This window comes from Gobio gobio (assembly GCF_949357685.1).
Source record: "Gobio gobio genome assembly, chromosome: 3".
In the NCBI taxonomy this organism is placed as follows: Eukaryota; Metazoa; Chordata; class Actinopteri; order Cypriniformes; family Gobionidae; genus Gobio; species Gobio gobio.
In genome coordinates, this window is record NC_137099.1 from 59,948,225 (window position 1) to 59,968,256 (window position 20,032).

General features: G+C 38.3%; 2 protein-coding genes across 3 annotated transcripts in view; both read right to left on the minus strand.

The window, feature by feature from the left end:
* Positions 1–20,032, minus strand: part of LOC307122967 (uncharacterized protein) — a 158,576-nt gene that overhangs the window by 124,660 nt on the left and 13,884 nt on the right. The gene's annotated exons all lie outside the window — the stretch shown is intronic.
* The window catches only part of LOC307122952 (complement C3-like), a 119,895-nt gene that overhangs the window by 90,926 nt on the left and 8,937 nt on the right, over positions 1–20,032 (minus strand). For both annotated transcript variants that reach the window (XR_013816112.1, XM_079811297.1), the window contains exons 3-16: positions 19,323–19,491; positions 18,010–18,083; positions 14,182–14,270; positions 13,950–14,032; positions 13,587–13,674; positions 5,940–6,042; positions 4,289–4,457; positions 4,077–4,192; positions 1,822–1,971; positions 1,486–1,689; positions 1,151–1,342; positions 924–1,076; positions 706–835; positions 486–557 (exon numbers count right to left, since the gene is read on the minus strand). Coding sequence is in view for 1 of the 2 variants with exons in the window: in XM_079811297.1 (XP_079667423.1) it covers positions 486–557; positions 706–835; positions 924–1,076; positions 1,151–1,342; positions 1,486–1,689; positions 1,822–1,971; positions 4,077–4,192; positions 4,289–4,457; positions 5,940–6,042; positions 13,587–13,674; positions 13,950–14,032; positions 14,182–14,270; positions 18,010–18,083; positions 19,323–19,491 (1,792 nt within the window). In the remaining variant the exon portion in view is untranslated. The remainder of the gene's footprint in view (positions 1–485; positions 558–705; positions 836–923; positions 1,077–1,150; positions 1,343–1,485; positions 1,690–1,821; positions 1,972–4,076; positions 4,193–4,288; positions 4,458–5,939; positions 6,043–13,586; positions 13,675–13,949; positions 14,033–14,181; positions 14,271–18,009; positions 18,084–19,322; positions 19,492–20,032) is intronic.

Here is a 20,032-nt window from a genome sequence, read left to right on the forward strand (position 1 = left end):
TTTTAACCTTGAGGTTCCATGAACGTCTATATCGGACGTGCAGAACATGTCTAAAACAGACGTCATAAAAACTTTCATTCTGGCTCCTCAGTGGACGTCTTTTCAACGTACGCCTCTTGGGGCAAAGACATTGAAAAGACGTCTCTTGGAAATAACTTTGCTCAGTGGGAAGATGAGAAAGACCTATCACCCCTTGAGTGAAGCTGAGTTGTAGGAACAACTAAGAGCCCGCTCTGAGAAGAACGCAGGTTGCGACTAGGCATGTACGGTGTTAAAAGCTTGGTTCAGTACTGAGGAGCCAGATGCCTTATATGTTAACATAAGAACTTTAAAATCAACACAGAATTTTACTGGTAGCTAATGCAATGTTACCAAAACAGGGGTTATATGATCAACTGCCCTAGCCCCAAATACAATTCTAGCTGCCGAGTTTTGCAAATGTTGATATCTGCAAATATTCGTCTGAGTAAAGTCCAGTTCCTCACCCAGTGTACTAGTGATCTGCAGGAGACTCTCAGCTCTTCGTTTTCTCTTTGCAGGGACAGAACACTCAGGCACTAGGAATTTAGAGGAAAATTCATTTGAATTAATTAGTATATTGTAAAAAAAAAAACTTGGATTAAAAATTAAATAATAATTCAGTAAATAATGCTAATATAATATTCTCATTAGCTGAAATAAAATAAAATCATTAAAAAAAAAAACCATTTCTGGTGTTGGTTCCTCCTGCAGTGTTTGACTCAAACATCAGTCCTGCATCACTGAAAACCCCCATACTGTCCCTTCCACCTCCTGCCGTACAACCGGTGTCATGTTTCTCTACGATGTCCCAAATCTAGAGATGCAAAGAAAACACCAGGAATGTATGTTTTATGCCAGAAGCAGTCATGAGATGTTTTCCGATGATGAAGAAGCTCCTTCACCTTCGTCTGAGTGAGTCTGTTCTTGTTAAGGACTTGCACAGCCTTGTCAACCACCACCAGCCCAACTCTAGCTCCAGGATCTCCAGTGATCTGCAGAGTGACTTCATCTCCTGTGCCATAGGTATTCATCTTGTTCTTCACCTGAAGCTTGAGCTGTTAAAAGGAGAGACACTGATTCAGACCTAGTTGATCAGCACATCAGACATTTCTTGTGATGGTTGACCCACCGTTCCCATGCACGTGTCCTTCACGTCGACCCAGACTGAATCAGACACCACCTCAGACGAGCCCACATGATAATAAGCCACAAAGCGGAAGGACGGCACCATGTCTTCGGTTACAGGTAGAGACAGAGTCACTAGAGATTGTCCTTGCCTCTTAAACCTGTTTACTTGAACTATCTGACCTTTACTCAAGATCTGAAAATGAGGCAGACAAATAAAAACAAGAATTAAGCACTTTGTACGGTTTCAAACACAAGCTGTGGTAGTAAATCAAATATTGACATAATAAATTAATATATTTGTGCTGCAGCTGAACAATAAATAATCATAATCTTCACCATGTATGTGTAATCTTGATCTTTGTCTCCTGGACTTTGTCCAGTGTTCAGATTGACTGTCACTGAATCACGGATCTGAAGCTCTGCAGCATCAATGCCGATGTGAAGGTAGTTCTTGGAGCCGCCTTTTGGAACATAAGCCTGAGCCGTCATCGTCTTCACTGCCTGCTGTTCATCTCTTAATTGTGGATCTTTGGTCTTTGCCTGGAAATAATAAATTGATTGTTTTCTAATGTGGTGTCAATGCTCCATTTCTTGTTAAACCTCTGTTTACTGATCTATTTTCCACTAATTCTCCAGTGAAACATGAACATTAGTTGAGGTAGCAGGGCTTACAGTGATCTGCAGTGTGGAAGATCCTCCTGGAGTGTTGATGATAAACGTTGCAATGCCATTGGCTCTTGTTTTTCTTGTTGTTTTATCTCCAGGATTGACCTCCACTACCACATTTTTAGCAGGCGTCTGGTCAGGATTTGTCACGTATACCTTTTAAAGAACCCAGAGAAAAAAATATATATATTCCATATTTTTTTCTACAACCTATATCACATAAACTGTATACTTTAATCAATAAAAATAAAACACCCATTAAATCAAAGATTAGACAGATCAGATCTGCAAATCCATAAAGAGTCAAGGGTCAAGAGCCCAACTAAAGCAAACCATCCATCCATCATCTTCCGTTTTCTCTTCCGCATCATCTTTAGTGGAAGACTAAAGCAAACACTTTATCATTTTCAATAAAACATAATTTTTCAAGTAGGGAATAGTGAATGAGGGTATACTCTCAAAAAAAAAGAGTACAAAATTGTACCTTTTAAGGTACAAGTGGCCGTCACTGTGGTGTGGTCCCGTAAGGGTACATTTTTGTACCTCTGAGTCAGGGGTAGGCAAGTTTGGTCCTAGAGAGCTGATGTCCTGCAGAGTTTAGCTCCAACCCTACTAAGCCACCACAGTATAAAACACATGGCTCCCAGCATGCATTGCTGCATTTAGTATGTCACCATTGTTGAGATTCATATGCTGATTCTTGATATCTGTGTGCGTCTAAACTTTGTTTTTCAGATTGTCTGATATGTGGCAAGAAAGTATTGTTGGTGAATTTTTTTTTGTTTTGGTCAGTGATGAGTTTAGTCAACCATTTGTCTTCATGACAATTTTTGTTTATGGTTTCTTTAGATTTGAACAGATTATGTGTTTTGTTGACACTGTATAAAATAACAAACTTGCATAAAAGGCCAAGAGTTAAACTGCCCAACTAAATGGAACACTGATCACCATTTTATTTTCAATGAAAACAACATCTAAACCTCTGTTAATTCTCAGTAAGAGCTTCTATAGATATCTTTCAGGATTGGAGCCAAACTCTGCAGGACAGCGACTCACTAGGACCAAACTTGCCTGCCAATGGTTTAATTGTAGGACCAAGGACCAATTGTGTACTTTTAAAGGTACAGTTATACAAATACAATTATACTTCTTCAAGGAACAAAATTGTACCTCCACTGTACCTTTTTTCTGAGAGTGTAGGGTGTGATCTGTGTTAAAATGTGTTATTTTGGCAGGACTGCCTGCTAAAATTCACATTCCTGGGTCTGTATATCACATAATTGGGGTCGCTTCAACCCACGGACTTGGCAACACAGCGCCGTTGAGTTCTGTTGACATTTGACAACTAACGTTATGCGTCGCTCCGTTGCTCTGATTGGTTGTAGTGAGGTCTTTCCTAGTTTGGTTGAAAAAAACGCCCCATAATCACAGCCCAACGGAGCAGATCAGACTCATATTCTGACTAGAATTGAGTATGACGACGTCAGGCTAAAGGAACACAGCCTCTGAGTGTCAACTTTGAGCGCTGTTAATTCACAGTATATTCCTGTTGGCTATTTTCTCGAAAACTACAATTACCCAGAAAGCATTGTTTTCTATGCTATATTAATGTTTAATGGAAAAAGTATGTTACTGTCAGAATTTGGCCATATTTTTTATAGCAAGGTTTAACAGAGAACCTTTAAATTATATGGTTTTGAACTGTAAAATAGACAGAAAACTAAGTACTGTCCCGTAAAACCTAAAACCGTTTACAGTAAAAACAGCTGCTGTTTTTTTACAGTACATTTTACGAGGATTTTACCCCATAAATTAGGGTGACCATATTTTGATTGCCGAAAAAACATGACACTCGGCCTTGCAATGAGATACTCAAATGATACTCGAAGTTTACTCAAAGATTCATTATTAATTTAAATACATTTAAAGTATGCCCCCTCTGTATGGATAGAAAATTGTTATATTAGGGCCAGGACAGGACTTGAAAACAGGACATGTCCTGGGAAAACAGGAAACATAAATACCCCTTTGTTCTAAAATACTTACAGTATAAATAATTTGTTAATTTTCCTGGTAGTTACCCCTTTATTCTCCAAACTTTACATAGTGTTCCCTTATATCTTCCTGTACATATTTTTTAGGTACACTATACAACAAAAGTTACGCTGCTTTCTGAGCTTTAATCTAAATTGTTACTGTGCATTTGACCAGAATAGCCAAACTGCCAAGCTTAATGTGTAAAATCAACTATTGTTTTATACCGAGATGCCGAAGGGCATTCCAGGTTTGAAGAATTGTGGTGTTTTTTTGAAGTGGATGGTGTACGGTGACGTCACAATCTGAATGCCTCTCTTTTCTGCTTCCACCATTTCACTGCCTGAAACACACGCACACACACACAATTAGCCTGTCATATATAAAATCACACACAGGCATGTGAACATTAAGATGTACAGTATCTGTTGAGTCTTACCGCTTTCTGTTAAAAGACTGACTGAGACATAGATTGATCGTCCAACCAGCTGGTTCATGTCTGGAAAGGTCTCAGTGATCATCTCCCTGGTCAGTTCTGCAGTACCTGCTCCTTTATCTTTATCCTTGGTCAGTTCTGCAGTACCTCCTCCTTTATCTTTATCCTTGATCTATTCATATATGAGAAAGACAACAACATCAGTCTACAAGATGCAGTAAAATGTAATTTCATACACAGTAAATTCCCTGGTGTTGAATTAACCACCGCTCGGTGTTCATATGGGAACCACCAGCAGGTGTTAAAGTAACACTGAAGCAGTGTTAGAGTTAATAAGATACTTGAGTGATTCATTGACTGATGATTGTTTGATTATTGAAGACACCTGATGATAATGAGCAGAATCACTGAAACACAGAGACACAGAAACACAACTACAGCCACAGCTTAAGATGACATCAACTGAAAATACATTAAATCTCTCTTATTATAAACCAGACTGACTTTATTTCTGTCATTTGTCTACAGTTCTTTTTGAGAATTAACAGAGGTTTAGAGGTTGATGTTTTATGGGAAATGTTTATGGAGATCAGTATTTATTTTAGTTGGCCAGTTTGACTTGGCATTTTATGTCAGTTTGTGGTCTTAGTAACAGAGCTAACTGAAACACATACTTTGTTGCAAAGCAATCCATAAACATAAATTATCAGGTGAAATAGTTATCATCATCTTTTTTTTGACCAAACTAATCTTTGAGAAAAGTGGTTAAAAGAAATGTTAATAAAAGTTTTTTTTTTTTGTAGATTTTCACCATAAATGCTTTACTGCCGCAGATCAGTCATCTTAAATGTATATTTTTAGATACATCTAGGGGACATGAAGTATTGTCACCGTCAATGAGATTAATATGCTGATTCTTGATGTTTCTGTGGCTATGCGTATAGCAGTTTTCTTCACACTGTATTTAAACAACAAATTTCTGAATATTTGATATTGGGCAAGCAAGGATTGCTGATAAATATCTAGCAACAACAATTGGCCAGATTTATTTTTTATGTTTCAAATATCATTCTCTTTTATGCTATTGAAAGATAAATCACAAGACTGTTTCTGTTCATGGTTTCTTTTGCAACAAATTATGTGTTTGAGTAAACACGGTTACAAAGAACACAAACTACCTTTGAAAGCCAAGAGTCAAACTGCCCAACTAAATGAAACACTGATCATCATAATGGTGACCAAACATTTTCAATAAAACCAACCTCTAAACCTCTGTTAATTCTCAAAAAGAACTTCAGTAGATGTCAGAAATAAAGTCAATCTGGTTTTAATAAGATAGATTGAATGTCTTATTTTATCTTCAGTTGATTTAATCTAAGGCTGAAGTCAGTTGTAGTTCTTGTGTTTCTCTTTCCTTCAGTGATTCTGCTCATTATCATCAGGTGTCTCAAATAATCAAACAATCATCACTCAATTAATCACTTAAGCATCTTATTAACTCTAACACTGCTTCAGTGTTACTTTAACACCCTGAGGGTGGTTCCCATATGAACACCGAGCGGTGTTAATTCAACAACGGGGAATTTACTGTGTATTTAACTTCTATGTGAGGAGAAATGAGATTGATTCCAACATGTAAACCGTTTTCTCTCACCTGAATCTTTTGAAGAGAGGTAGGAAAACTTTTTTTCTTCTCACCGTCCATCACACCAAACACCACGAACGCATTTCCTTCCACATCCTTTCCAAACAGGTACCTATAAAAACATACAATTACAAGCTGTAAAAACTGAACAGTGATGATGACTGTCCCTGATCCACATGCAAAAGTTTTGGTTGCTCATTGTGTTATATAGTTGAATAAAGTGTCAGTTCTGGCAGGTCACGTTAGTCAAGCTCAGGAGCCAATTACCCTCCACCATCCCCAGCTCTTATCCACAGTCAGAATTTAGTTTCTGACATTCCAAAATGTGATTGTCATGAAAAACATTGATGTTAATGTTGCTTCGGTTTTGTTCATGGGGGATTTTATCGTTGTTCTTTTGCTTTTATCCATGTTAGGCTAGATGGAGGGGGGAGTTCTTGCCCAGAACAAAACCATACTGCCAATTCAAACTGTACTCTAATGCTGCGTTCGCACGTCAGCGGCAAATTGGACGCGCATTGAAATCCAGCACTGGAAGCGATATGGACGCGCGTTCAAGGCACTCCAGGAGAAATATGTCATAAAACACCACTTTGCCTCTTTTCATTTTCATTTCAAATATATATTAAACATTAATAGCCACACAAATGTGGTCCAGGCAACTCCTACATTATCTTCACTGCATGTATATTTAAATATCCTTAAAAAATAAAGTTATGAAATTTGTCTTTGCCCTCAGTCAAAAACGATTTGGCAGACAACAAAATATAGATTCATGACACCAAAGATCGCCCATTAGATCTACATAAGATGCACCACTAAAAGACATCAGAGCCAGCGGCAAACGTCAGAAGGACTGGCCGCGGAAAGGCTGTTCTCGCCGGGTTATGAGCAGTGATCGCCTGGATCTCACAACTCCAAAAACACAAGATTTTTTTTTTTTTAAATAGGCGCTCTCTTTATAAATAAACCACATATTTGAGCTTTAAACATCTACATTCCCACCTGAAAAAGTTTTAAAACTACATTTTGTGACACAATAGTAGTATTTTTAATTTACGCAGGGTTTCTCATCACGTCACTTTACCACGTGACAGCAGCAAGCAGGCTCCTGATTGGTTAACACAGCGTGTATTGACACCAAAGTTCAGATTTTTCAACTCGGGCATCAGCCGCAAATTCGCTTCAAACGCGTGAATGCACCAAATGCACCACTCGTGCGAAAATGAGGCGGATTCGCATCCTTCACGCCGCGCGAAATGCACCTTCCGTGCAGTGGGACCTCCAGACACACGTCAACGCGCCTTTCCATTTACATTGAAATCACTCGCACCAGACGCTCTATTCAAGCTATTCTCACACACAGACATCAATAATCAGCCTATGAATCTCAAAAATGGTGACATGCTTCATACCGCAATGCATTTGGGTTGAAAATGGACTTACCCAGCAGTTGGGTTAAATGTTTGCTTAAAACAACCCAATTGCTGGGTTAGTCCATTTTCAACCCAACTTGGGTTATTTTTAACCCAGCATTTTTTAGAGTGTAGAGGAAGACTATTCCACAATTTTGGATCAATAATAGAAAAAGCACGGTCACCCCTCGTCTTAAATCTCTGAAGATCTCAGCAGAGGAGGATTAAACAACTCCACAAACAGCATTACCAGCTTCACACATTACTAACCAGAGTGACTTTATTTCTGTCAGACGACTACAGAAGCTCTTATTGAGAATTAACAGATTTTAAGTCAGTCTGGTTAGTAATGTGTGAAGCTGGTAATGCTGTTTGTGGAGTTGTTTAATCCTCCTCTGCTGAGATCTTCAGAGATTTAATGTCTTCTTTTATCTTCAGTTGATTTCATCTAAAGCTGTGACTGAAGTCAGTTGTAGTTGTTGTTTCTCTTTCCTTCAGTGATTCTGCTTGTTATCATCAGGTGTCTTCAATAATGCTCAATCATTACTTAATTATCTCATTAACTCCAACACTGATTCAGTGTTACATTTAACAGCCTGTAGTGTGCACACTGAGCAGTGTTAATTTCTTCTGGGCTAACCCATGTGGGGCCTACGTCGCTGTGCTGGCTGGGAAACGGTGAAAGTTAAGGGGTTAAGTTTATCTGATACAAAAACTGCTGGATCTCCTACTGTAGAGTCACAAGGCTACTATAATCAATGACTCTCAGGAGATCAGCAAATAAGGCACTATATGATGATAACAACTGTATAATTAACAACAAGCCAACATCAGTTGTCATCAACTTGTCATCATCAATTTTATCTTGCTGTTCTCACCGTAACAAACAGTTCCAGTAGCCAGAGAGAAAAATGCTGACAAATCAAGGGTCAAGAGCCCAACTAAAGCAATACTGATCACCATAATGATGACTTCGAAAATAACAAAACTATTATTTTCAATAAATCATCAAAATCTAAACCACAATAAGAGCTTCTGTAGACGTCTGACAGAAATAAAGGGAATGTGTGAAGCTGGTAATGCTGTTTGTGGAGTTGTTTAATCCTCCTCTGCTGAGATCTTCAGAGATTTAATGGCTTCTTTTATCTCCAGTTGATTTCATCTAAGTGGTTGAAGTCAGTTGTAGTTCTTGTGTTTCTCTGTCCTTCAGTGATTCTGCTTGTTATCATCAGGTGTCTTCAATAATGCTCAATCATCACTTAATTATCTTATTAACTTATTTAACAGTCTGTAGTGTGCACACTGAGCAGTGTTAATTTCTTCTGGGCAATCGGATGTGGGGCCTACATTGCTGTGCTGGCTGGGAAACGGTGACAGTTAAGGGGTTAAGTCTAGATTTCGGAACCATCTTTGATTAGATGACTGTAGTGATCTAGTTATTTAAAAGCGTTTAGTAAAGCTGACTCAGTACTGTGATGTTATCTAAACCCACACTGTAAAAAGAGACGTGTTAAAGGTCCCGTTTTTCGTATTTTTTTTAAGCTTTGATTGTGTTTACAGTGTGCAATATAACATGTGTTCATGTTTCGCGTGTAAAAAAACAGTATTTTTCACACAATTTACTTATCTGTATACTGCTGTTTTCACTGTCCTAAAAACGGCCTGAGAATTTCCTTATTCTATGAAGTCCCTCCTTCAGAAACACGTAACGAGTTCTGATTGTGCTAGCGGTTCCCGTGTTGTGATTCGACAGCAGCTTAGCGCACGTTGCCCAGAAAGGTCACGCCTCTCACCATAACGGAGATGCATTTGCTCAATGATCTCTAAGTACAGCGTCCCTGGGACAGCCAAACAAAGGTGATTTGACACCGGGATGAAAATAACAGTTTCTCAACGACATGGTGACAAACAAACTATACGAACGCAACATTTCCTCTTCTCCACGCGGGAGCAACAAGACCACGGCCCCTTTTTTGCGCATTCTTGTGGGTGGAGGTTATGCTGCGTTCCAGGCAACCCGTAACCCGTGTTTTTCCAACCTTCTACCCGTGAAAGTGGACAGGAACGGCAGTCAACGTGTACTCACAGTTACGAGTTTTGACGTCACATAGCCCGCGAACCAACAATGGCAGCCCCCTACGGATGTGGTGTTTATGAAACAAATATACAAATAACGTAAAATAAAAGGTATAACAGCTTTTCTTGCCGTCTGCGCTGTTTTTCTCCTCCGTTTCCCTCAAATAAGCAAGGAGTAAGCACCTTTGGCGATAGAAAGGATTGTAAATGAGCATACACCCCGTACGGTCCGACATGCTTTGTTTACATCAAACTACCACACAATTCCTTGCGCTCAGGCAGTTTGGCGTGACTTTGCCTGGAACACTACAAAGTCGTGAGTCGTGGTTTGAAGTTGTAATTTACGGGCTCAAAAACCTGCCTGGAACACAGCATTAGACCACAAACTGTTCTATTGACGTCAGTAAAGCAGGATGTACAGGGATGTAGTCCAAACCGGCCGTTCGCTGTAGGCTTTGAAAGGGAACTTCTGTTAAATAAAATATCTCGCTTGGCATTGAATTTTGAGCTTTATAATTTTACAGGTATTATTTATGCTCTAACAGCAACATTACACACTAACTAAAGTTTGAAAAATAGTATCACGAAGACCAGGACTTTTAAATAACAACACATTGAGTGTGTTGATGGTATTTTGACAAAAATTGTGTTAAAATGTGACTGTTTCTACTGTAAAAATAGTATATTTCTTTTTATAGTTAATATTTTTGTAACAGTGTTGTCATCAACTGCACTTTTGGTTTTAGATACACATTGTGCATAAAATCTTACAATTTATGGTGTCTCACACACACACATCAAGAATCAGCTCATAAATCTCAACAATGGTGACAAACCAAAAGCTTCATGCCGCAAAGCATTCTGGGAGTCACCATAATAGGCTTGTTTGAGATGTGCCTCGCCTCGCCTGAAATTCAGCCGAGACTAGGCGGCTGCAGTGAGGGGAGGAGTAAAAAAAGTGCAGGCAAGCCGGACAATTCTCTCTTCTCGTAGTGGATCCGACACCTGCGAGATCAAAGGCGGATATCGCGGGATTCACACTCGTGCGCTTTGTTGCTGATAAACTGGATGTAATTTAAGTTCTGTTACTTTTATATGAAAATAAATATTATGAACAAGACACCCAAAGTTTTTGTTATTTATTTCCATTCGAAAGACGTGTTTATCAATCATTTTGACTTTAATTAGGCCTACATACATGTTTTTATATTTTTTTATATAAATATGACAACAATCACATAACCCACAGAGAGATCGCCTTTGTTAGAGAGTTTGGGAATATTCACACATAAAAACATGATCTCAGAGCTTTAAAATCAAACATTTAAAAAAAAGAACCATACATCACGGTTGTTTAAACCAATAAGCATTAAGCTGTGTCGTCAGCAAGTCGTTTCCCATCATGCTTTTGCTCCGCGCAGTCGGTGGAGAGCAACTGCGCTCAACTGCAGAATCCGACACATCGTTCTTTCGCTCGCCAGAGTTTTTTGACATACGTCAGCATGACATCAGAGCAAGGCGGACCGCCCTCGGACACATTTCTAACCGGAATGCATCTCGCGCTGATCACCGGTGATCGGTTCTGTGCAGATTTTTCTCATCTCAAACAAGCCTACCCACTGAGCACAGTTATGTCCAAAAGACGTCTTTTCAATGTCTTTGCCACTAGAGGCGTACGTTGAAAAGACGTCCACTGAGGAGCCAGAATGAAAGTTTTTATGACGTCTGTTTTTGACGTGTTCTGCACGCCCGATATAGACGTTCATGAAACCTCAAGGTTAAAAACTAGTAATGTGCTCATTGTGGACATATTTCCCATTTGTAATTGCAAAGCAACTCACAGACAGTGTGTGTTTGTCCAGAAATCATGACAATAAAAGAAACTTCGCTCACACCTTTAGACACTTTAGACAACTTAGCATCTGTAATTCACACATCTTTGGATCGTGAGAGAATCGTGGGATTCAATCCAGGATCTTCTTGCTGTGAGGAGACAGTGTTTCCCACTGAGACACTGGTGCTGCCCTTAATCACAGACATAAGACACACTTTGACTATTCCTGTCAGACGTCTACAGAAGCTCTTACTGAGAATTAACAGAGCTTTAGATGTTGATGTTTATGTTTCATTTGAAGTCACCATTGTGGTGGGAAGCATTTGCTTTAGTTGGGCTCTTGGTCCCTGTACTTGAGTTAGCTTTACTTTGGCTGTTGTAACTGTGTGTGTGTGAAACACAATAGTTGTGGCTGAGAAAGCAAAGATAAAGTCACATCAGGTGCGGTCAGCTCGTTGTTGATGACTAAATCATCAGATAGCAAGCATATGATGTTGTGCTTTTGAGTTTTGTGTTCTTTTTTGGCAAGTAATCATTGATTATATCCACTATAAGCTTGTGAACACTGTATTGGCACCAATAGCATTAAAATGATCACTTTTTCTTGAAGGATAAAACGGTATGTGCACACAATGTTCTGAGAAAATATTTCTCATAGTCACACACAGACATCAATATTTTGCCTATGCTTCACAACAACGGTGACAATCAAAACAAAAAAGCTTCATGCTGCAATGCATGATGGGTAGCTTCATAGTACAAAACTCATGCTTGATTGTCACCGTTGTTGTGAATCATATGCAAAATCTTGATGTCTGTGTGTGACCATATGAACTATTTGTTCAAAATATTGTGTGCACATACCGTTTTATCATCCCTCAGGACAAGTGATCATTTTGATGCTATTGGTGCCAATACAGTAGATTCACAAGATTATAGTGACTATTTGCCAAACAAGCACACAAAACTTTTAAAAAACATCAAATGATCACTTTCCAAAAGTTTAGTCAGTACCTGATGTCACTTTATCTTTGCTTTCTCAGCCATAAGTATTGTGTTTAACACACACAGTTACAGCAGATAAAGAAAAGCTAACTCAGGTACAGGGACCAAGAGCCCAACTAAAGCAAACGCTTCCCACCACAATGGTGACTTCAAATGAAACAAATATCAACATCTAAAGCTCTGTTAATTCTCAGTAAGAGCTTCTGTAGACGTCTGACAGAAATAGTCAAAGTGTGTCTTATGTCTGTGATTAAGGGCAGCACCAGTGTCTCAATGGGAAACACTGTCTCCTCACAGCAAGAAGATCCTGGATTGAATCCCACGATTCTCTCACCATCCAAAGATGTGTGAATTACAGATGATAAGTTGTCTAAAGTGTCTAAAGGTGTGAGCGAAGTTTCTTTTATTGTCATGATTATCTGGACAAACACACACTGTCTGAGTTGCTTTGCAATTACAAATGGGAAATATGTCCACAATGAGCACATTACTAGTTTTTAACCTTGAGGTTTCATGAACATCTATATCGGACGTGCAGAACACGTCAAAAACAGACGTCATAAAAACTTTCATTCTGCCTCCTCAGTGGACGTCTTTTCAACGTACGCCTCTAGTGGCAAAGACGTTGAAAAGACGTCTTTTGGACATAACTTTGCTCAGTGGGTGCAAAACTCATCTATGACTCCCAGCATGCATTGCGGCATGAAGCTTTTGTTTTTTCACCATTGTTGAGATTCATGAGCTGAATCTTGATTTGTGTGTTTGACAAGATTCTGCTGCAGCTCTAAACTTTCTGAAAACCTTGTATTATTGTTTTATTTTGAGAATTAATTCTGCACTGCTGGACATCATGGAGTAGTTTCACAAAACATTTATAACTAACAGCACATAAATAAAATAAATGTATACCATCCAATTATTCAAAAACTTAATAAAATCTTGAGATTATGACATGATCAAGAAATATGTAATTATATTTTCTCTCGCAATAACAAATGTTTTTTATTAAAATACAGTTACAGCAGGAAGAGAATAATTAAAAGACAAGTAAAGGGTCAAGAGCTCAAATAAAGGAGCCACTGATCACGATTCTGGAGACTTCAAATGAAACTTTCAATGAACCATCAACATCTAAACCTCTGTTCATCTCAATAAGAGCTTGTGTGTGTAGATTCATGATGTCTAAAACATCCAGATGATAAAATGTTTAAACAAACTCTTTATTAAACGTCATTGGACTAAACACAATTTTGAAAGAATGGTTGGGTCAAGGGTTTAAGCAAGGGTTTATATTATATAAATATGTTACAAAATATGTTTTCTTACTTGGCTTCAATGTCGACCGTCAGGCTCTGATCATCCACGTGGTAGAATGACCTACTGGGGTTTAATTTCACTTCAAAGGTTGGAAGCACTATAAACCAAACCAGACAAAAGACACAAAATAAATAAATATTTTTGAAATAAAAATGCCAAAGCACTTACGTTGCACTAAATTTGACTAAATAATAAAAAAAAAATCTCAGTAGTGCCTTGAAATATTCTGTTGTTTCTTTCTCTCATATATCCAATGAAAACGTATGGCTACACATGAGCTTATTCTCCTGTAGCACACTCAGTTGTCTTGTTTTGAAATACATATTTTTCAGATGTTATTCATAAACAACAGTTTGGTGACTCAGATCTTACCATATTCTTTGACCTCAAAGTCAGCAGTAAACTTCTTCTGAGGAGAGTTTGTGTACCAAGTGACCACCTTCCACATCCCAGTACTGAAACATACAGAACACAATCATGTCAGATTTTTATGACATTAAAAAAGATGATAACACCTTGAATAAGACACTATAGGCAATAAAAATGTTGTCGGTTCATTCGGCGCACGGTTGAATATCTTCAGTCCTGTCAGTGTTTTACACACCTGGCAACTTCAGGAATGGCGTAGAGTCCAGACGTCATCCCTCTGTCTGTAAATATCTTCAGTGATGAAACTGTGACATCTTGTGGATTCTTAAGAAACACAGCATAAACACTGCATTTGATGCGATCAGCAGTGAAATGAAATAATTGTGTTAAAAATAACCACAGCATTATGTTTACCTTATGTAAATAAGAGGCTGCCTTAACTTATTTCCACTCATTTCCACTTTTTTTTAAATCACATCCATCATTTTGAGATAAAACACAAGACAGAAACCCATTTTAACTGTAATGTCTATCTTCCTATTTTTTAAACAGGAGATTTAAATAATTAAATCATAATTAGGATATTGTTTTCCTATTATTAAATTAAATAACTGATTCTTGAGATAAGGGACAAAACATGTCCCAAACATTTCAAAAAAGCTTCAAAAACGTATGTTTAAAAAGTAAGAATGTCAACACAATAAAAATACTTTAAAAAGTTACATTTAAGGGAAATTTGGATACTCAGGAGATTCATTGCTTATTATTTTAAATAATTTATTTAGGATTATTTTAAAAGCACAGGAATAATGTAATTGAACCTGTCCTCAGCATGAGGTCACAATGTGAAACTGTCAAATAAAGTCTTTAAAAATGCAACAAATTACAAAAATACGGAGATCTTTAATGTACAGTATGTTTTAAAACGAGCTTTTCTGATTAAATCCATGCTGGATCTTTCCTAGAATCACAATAAAACAAAGTTAATAGTTAGTTGATTTCATCTTATGCTGCGTTCACACCAAACGCAAATAGCGCGTCAAAATCGTGTCTACCGCGTCTAGACGCGTGAACATTTTGAATCCATTTGTGCGTCCGCTGCGAATTGGACGAGCGTAGAAATCAAGCGTTTTAAGCATACCATGTGACCGCAGCGAGCAGGCTCCTGATTGGTTAACGTGGCGCGAATTGACGCCAAAGTTCATATTTTTCAACTCGGGCGTCAGACACGAATTCGCACCACTCGCGTGTAACGCACGTATCGCGCAAGACGCTCAATTCGCGTCCAATATGCGTCATTCGCACAAACTGGACGCGAAACTCGCCTTCCGCGCCGCGGGACCTCCAGACGCGCGTCAACACGCCTTTCCATTGACTTAACATTGAAATCACTCATGCCAGACGCTCACGTTTGGTGTGAACGCAGCATTAGGCTGTGGCTGAAGTCAGTTGTAGTTGTTGTTTCTCTGTCCTTCAGTGAATCTGCTTGTTAACATCAGGTGTCTTCAATAATGCTCAATTATCTCACTAACTCCAACACTGATTCAGTGGTACATTTCATCTGGGGCCGGTTGCATAAACCGTTAAGACTAGTCTTACAAGTTAGACATAAAAAAATTTTCTTTAAGACTGTTCATAATTTTTTTAAATCAGTTACATAAAAACATAGACTGGCCTAATTTGATACGAAAAGTAAGACTGAATGCCACTTGCCTAACTGCTAGAGGCTCATACTAGATCTTAAGACACTGTCTTAACATAATGGCTTAGTTTATGCAACTGGCCCCAGGGCTAACCCATGTGGAGCCTACATCACTGTGCTTGCTGGGAAGCGGTGACAGTTAAGTGGTTAAAAAAAACAATCCCAGCAGGCACACAAAGTAAATTCCGTCGTGTTGAATTAACACCGCTCGGTGTTCATATGGGAACCACCAGCAGGGTGTTAAAGTAACACTGAAGCAGTGTTAGAGTTAATAAGATACTTAAGTGATTAATTGAGTGATGATTGTTTGATTATTGAAGACACCTGATGATTATGAGCAGAGTCACTGAAGGAAAGAGAAACACAAGAACTACAACTGACTTCAGCCATAGCCTTAGATGAAATCAACTGAAAATACATCATACCTCTTTATTTCTGTCATTTGTCTTCAGTTCTTTTTGAGAATTAACAGGTTTAGGTGTTGATGATTTATTTGAAATGTTTGATCACCATTATGGTGATCAGTGTTTCATTTAGATGGGTTGTTTGAGTCTGTTATTATATCAGTTTGCAAACGTCAGAAGGACTAGCCGAGGAAAGGCTGCTCTGCTTTTTTTAAATGGGCGCTCTCTTTATAAATAATCCACAGATTTAAGCATTAAACAACTACATTCTCACCTGAAAAAGTCTTAAAAGTACATTTTGTGACACATTAGTAGTATTTTTTAATTATGCAAGGTTTCTCATCACGTCACCTTACCACGTGACAGCAGCAAGCAGGCTCCTGATTGGTTAATGTGGCGCGAATTGACGCCAAAGTTCAGATTTTTCAACTAGGCGTCAGACGCGAATTTGCTACAAACGCGTGAATGCACAAAAAGCACCACTCGCACATAACGCGTGTATCGCGCAAGACGCTCACTTCATGTCCAATTTGCGTCATTCGCGCGAACTGGATGCGCGAATGAGGCGGAATTGCGTCCACCACGCTGTGTGAAACACGTCTATCGCGCCGTGGGACCTCCAGACGCGCGTCAATGCACCTTTCCATTGACTTAACATTGAAATCACTCGCTCCAGACGCTCTATTCACGTTTGTTGTGAACACAGAAACTGTGTTTGTTATGGCAAGAAATGCAAGGGAAAATGTGATCAGATTATGTTGTCTTACTTAATGACAAAGATATGATCATATAATGGTCTGCTTCTCTGATGTCATCCAGAATCTATTCTTTTGTTACATGATCATTTTGTATTATTAATTATAGCAAGCCTGTAATTCTACGTTGTCCACTAAACATTTTGATCTCCAGCATCTATTAGACTCACACAGACATCAATAATCAGCAAATGAATCTCAACAATTGAGACGTGCTTAATGCCACAATGCCTTCTGGGAGCCATAGACTAGTTTTGTATGAAGCGCCCAGAATGCATTGCGGCATGAAGCATGTCACCATTATTGAGATTCATATGCTGATTCTTTAATGTCTGTGTGTATCTTTAAAATGATTTGGTGCACAATCCCTCAAATTAGAACACTGCTGGATGATCACAGGACTAATACAAGTAATAATGAGAAATGAATAATGTGATATCTAAACAAATAATAGACCCTGAATATGATCAATGAATCAAACACTACGTAATGATCATATCTTTATCATCATCAAATAGCTGACATCAGTTCTTGTTATAACAAACGCAGTTCCTGCAGCCATATAAAATCTAATGTTAAAAGGTTAAGAGTCAAACTGCCCAACTAAAGCAAATACTGATCACTGTAATGGTGACTGAATTGTCAACAAAACATTAAAATCTAAACTCCTGTTAATTCTCAATAAGAACTTCTGTAGATGCCTGGATCTGAAGATGACAGAAATAAAGTCAATTTGGTTAATAATAAGTGAAGCTGGTAATAAGTGTACTTTTTGTGTTTATTCCAAACAAAATTTAACGTCTGCCCAACGTTGGAGCTTGACGTCAAACAAACGTTGGATTTAGACATCAAACCAATTTTCATTTTCAACCAAAATGCAACGTCTTCCTGACGTCACATTGACATACTGTGCCTGCTGGGTCCACATGAGAAACAATTACCGTCCAAATAGGGCGTAAGTGATGCTTTTTGAAAATGTAAAACTGCAGAAAGTTGTGTGTAATTGGGTAGGTTTAGGGGTAGGGTAAGAGTAAGGGGAGATACTATACAGTTTGTACAGTATAAAAACCATTATATCCCAAAACATGGAAACCATTGTGTGTGTGTGTGTGTGTGTGTGTGTGTGTGTGTGTGTGTGTGTGTGTGTGTGTGTGTGTGTGTGTGTGTGTGTGTGTGTGCGTGCATGCTATTAAAGTGTGTACCATGATCCCCACAGTGACTGCAGAAGAATTCAGGTATTTCATGTTGGGCATCAGAGAGAAAATCCTGTAACGAACTGTAAAAGAGAACAAAGCAAAAACTGAAATATGAGTTCTGATTGTTTTGATTTTTATGCAGATTCAAACACTGATAAAAGGAGCAGTATACCCAGAATAAACTGAATACCCAGTCAGCAATTTGATCTCACAGTGAATTCACCATGAGCTCACAAGATCCTCATGATGTGGTCACAATGTGAGGTCACAGCGAACTAAAAGTGTAACCTCACAGCCCCCTGACTGTGTGTTCATACTATACTCTCAGACATAAAAGGTACAGAGGAGGTACAATTTTGTTGCTTGGGGGAAAAAAAAACGTATACATGTATCTTTAGTGTACAAACGGTTTTAAAACTTATTCAGCTTTACTGATTAAAACTTTGCTGGATTTTTTCTAGAATCACAATAAAACTAAGTCAGTAGTATATTGCTCATTCTCAGTCTTAAGATCAATGATTGAAGTCACTACACAATGATCATAACATCAAGCAGCCATGCTGATTGTGTTTTCTCTTGCTATCTTGTCATAACAAATTCAGTGACAGCAGCCAGAGGAACACTAACATTAAAAAGTCATCAGACTGCCCAACTAAAGAAAACAAACTTCTAAATCTCAAACGCAGTTTGACAGGCACCACCTGATGAAACACGAAGCTTCATTTAGCCATAGTCATGTGACATGGGTGATTTGAATCACAGTTCAGAGCAGTGTTTCGAAACATCTGCGCTTCGGGATCTCGTCAAAGCGCTGAAACATCAGTTTCGCGTCAGCCATCCCTATAAATAACACAGTAGTTCAAAATATTTAAGTCTTGTGATGGTTTAAAAATCCTTCATAAATGATTATGACACTGCTGGATCATACACCGTATAATCGTAGGTCTATTATAATAAATATATTTTAATGATTATGTTGTTATCGTCAATAACAAACCAACATTGTATCATAGAAATAAAGTCCGTCTGAGCTCATCATGTGAGACCACTGTGATAGTGTTGAGAAACAGGAAGTAGAATGTCCCCTGGTGACTGATATTTGAGCCGCTCATAACCTGCTCAACATTTTGAGTTCACAATGAGCTCACATATACAAACACTGTGAGTGTCACTGTATGAGAATGATGTGATCTCACTGTGATCAGCGCATGATATCATGGTGTTGACTGGCTGATGTCATGCTGATGACAACATGTTGAAATTTCACATTATGCATTAATTCACTCTATATTTATCATGTTTTTAGCACTTATTCTTACCTGTGCTAGCAGGCGTGTAGATGGGCTTGTCTGTCTGAACAAATATATATCCAGACTGGAATGAGACCATGACCACTTGCTCCAGGATTTTGGATGGAAATTGAGCTTCTAGATACACATACTGCTTCTCCAGAGGATCATCAGAGAAAATGTTCTGTTCATCAGGGATCTAAAGAAGAGAGAATTAATTAGTCCTTTAAATAATTTGAATAAAAGAAAAAGGCACGCTGTTAAACATTGCTCTAAAAAACATCCAAATTCTGACAATAACATACTATTTAACATTCAACAATAATATACCATAAAAAAAACAATGCATTCCGGGTAATTTGTCATTTTCAAGAAAAGAGCCTACAGGAATATACTGTGAAATAACAGCGCTCAAAGTTGACACTCAGAGGCTGTTTCAGATCACACCCTATACCCTCATTCACTATTCCCTACATTAGTTCACTTACATAGTCCATTTGACAGAGTGAGTGAAATTCAGACACGGATCCCTTGCTTTTAACAAGCACAATCACTGAATGACAGTGAAACCAGAAGAACAGAAAAAGAGAAGAGACAAGCAGAAACACAAGAACTACAACTGACTTCCAGCCAGTTTACCAGTTTACCAGTCAGTTTGACATTATTTATTTTATTGTCTTTATTGTCGCTCTTGTTGAGAATTAGCAGAGATTTAGATGTTGACGTTTTATAGAAAATTA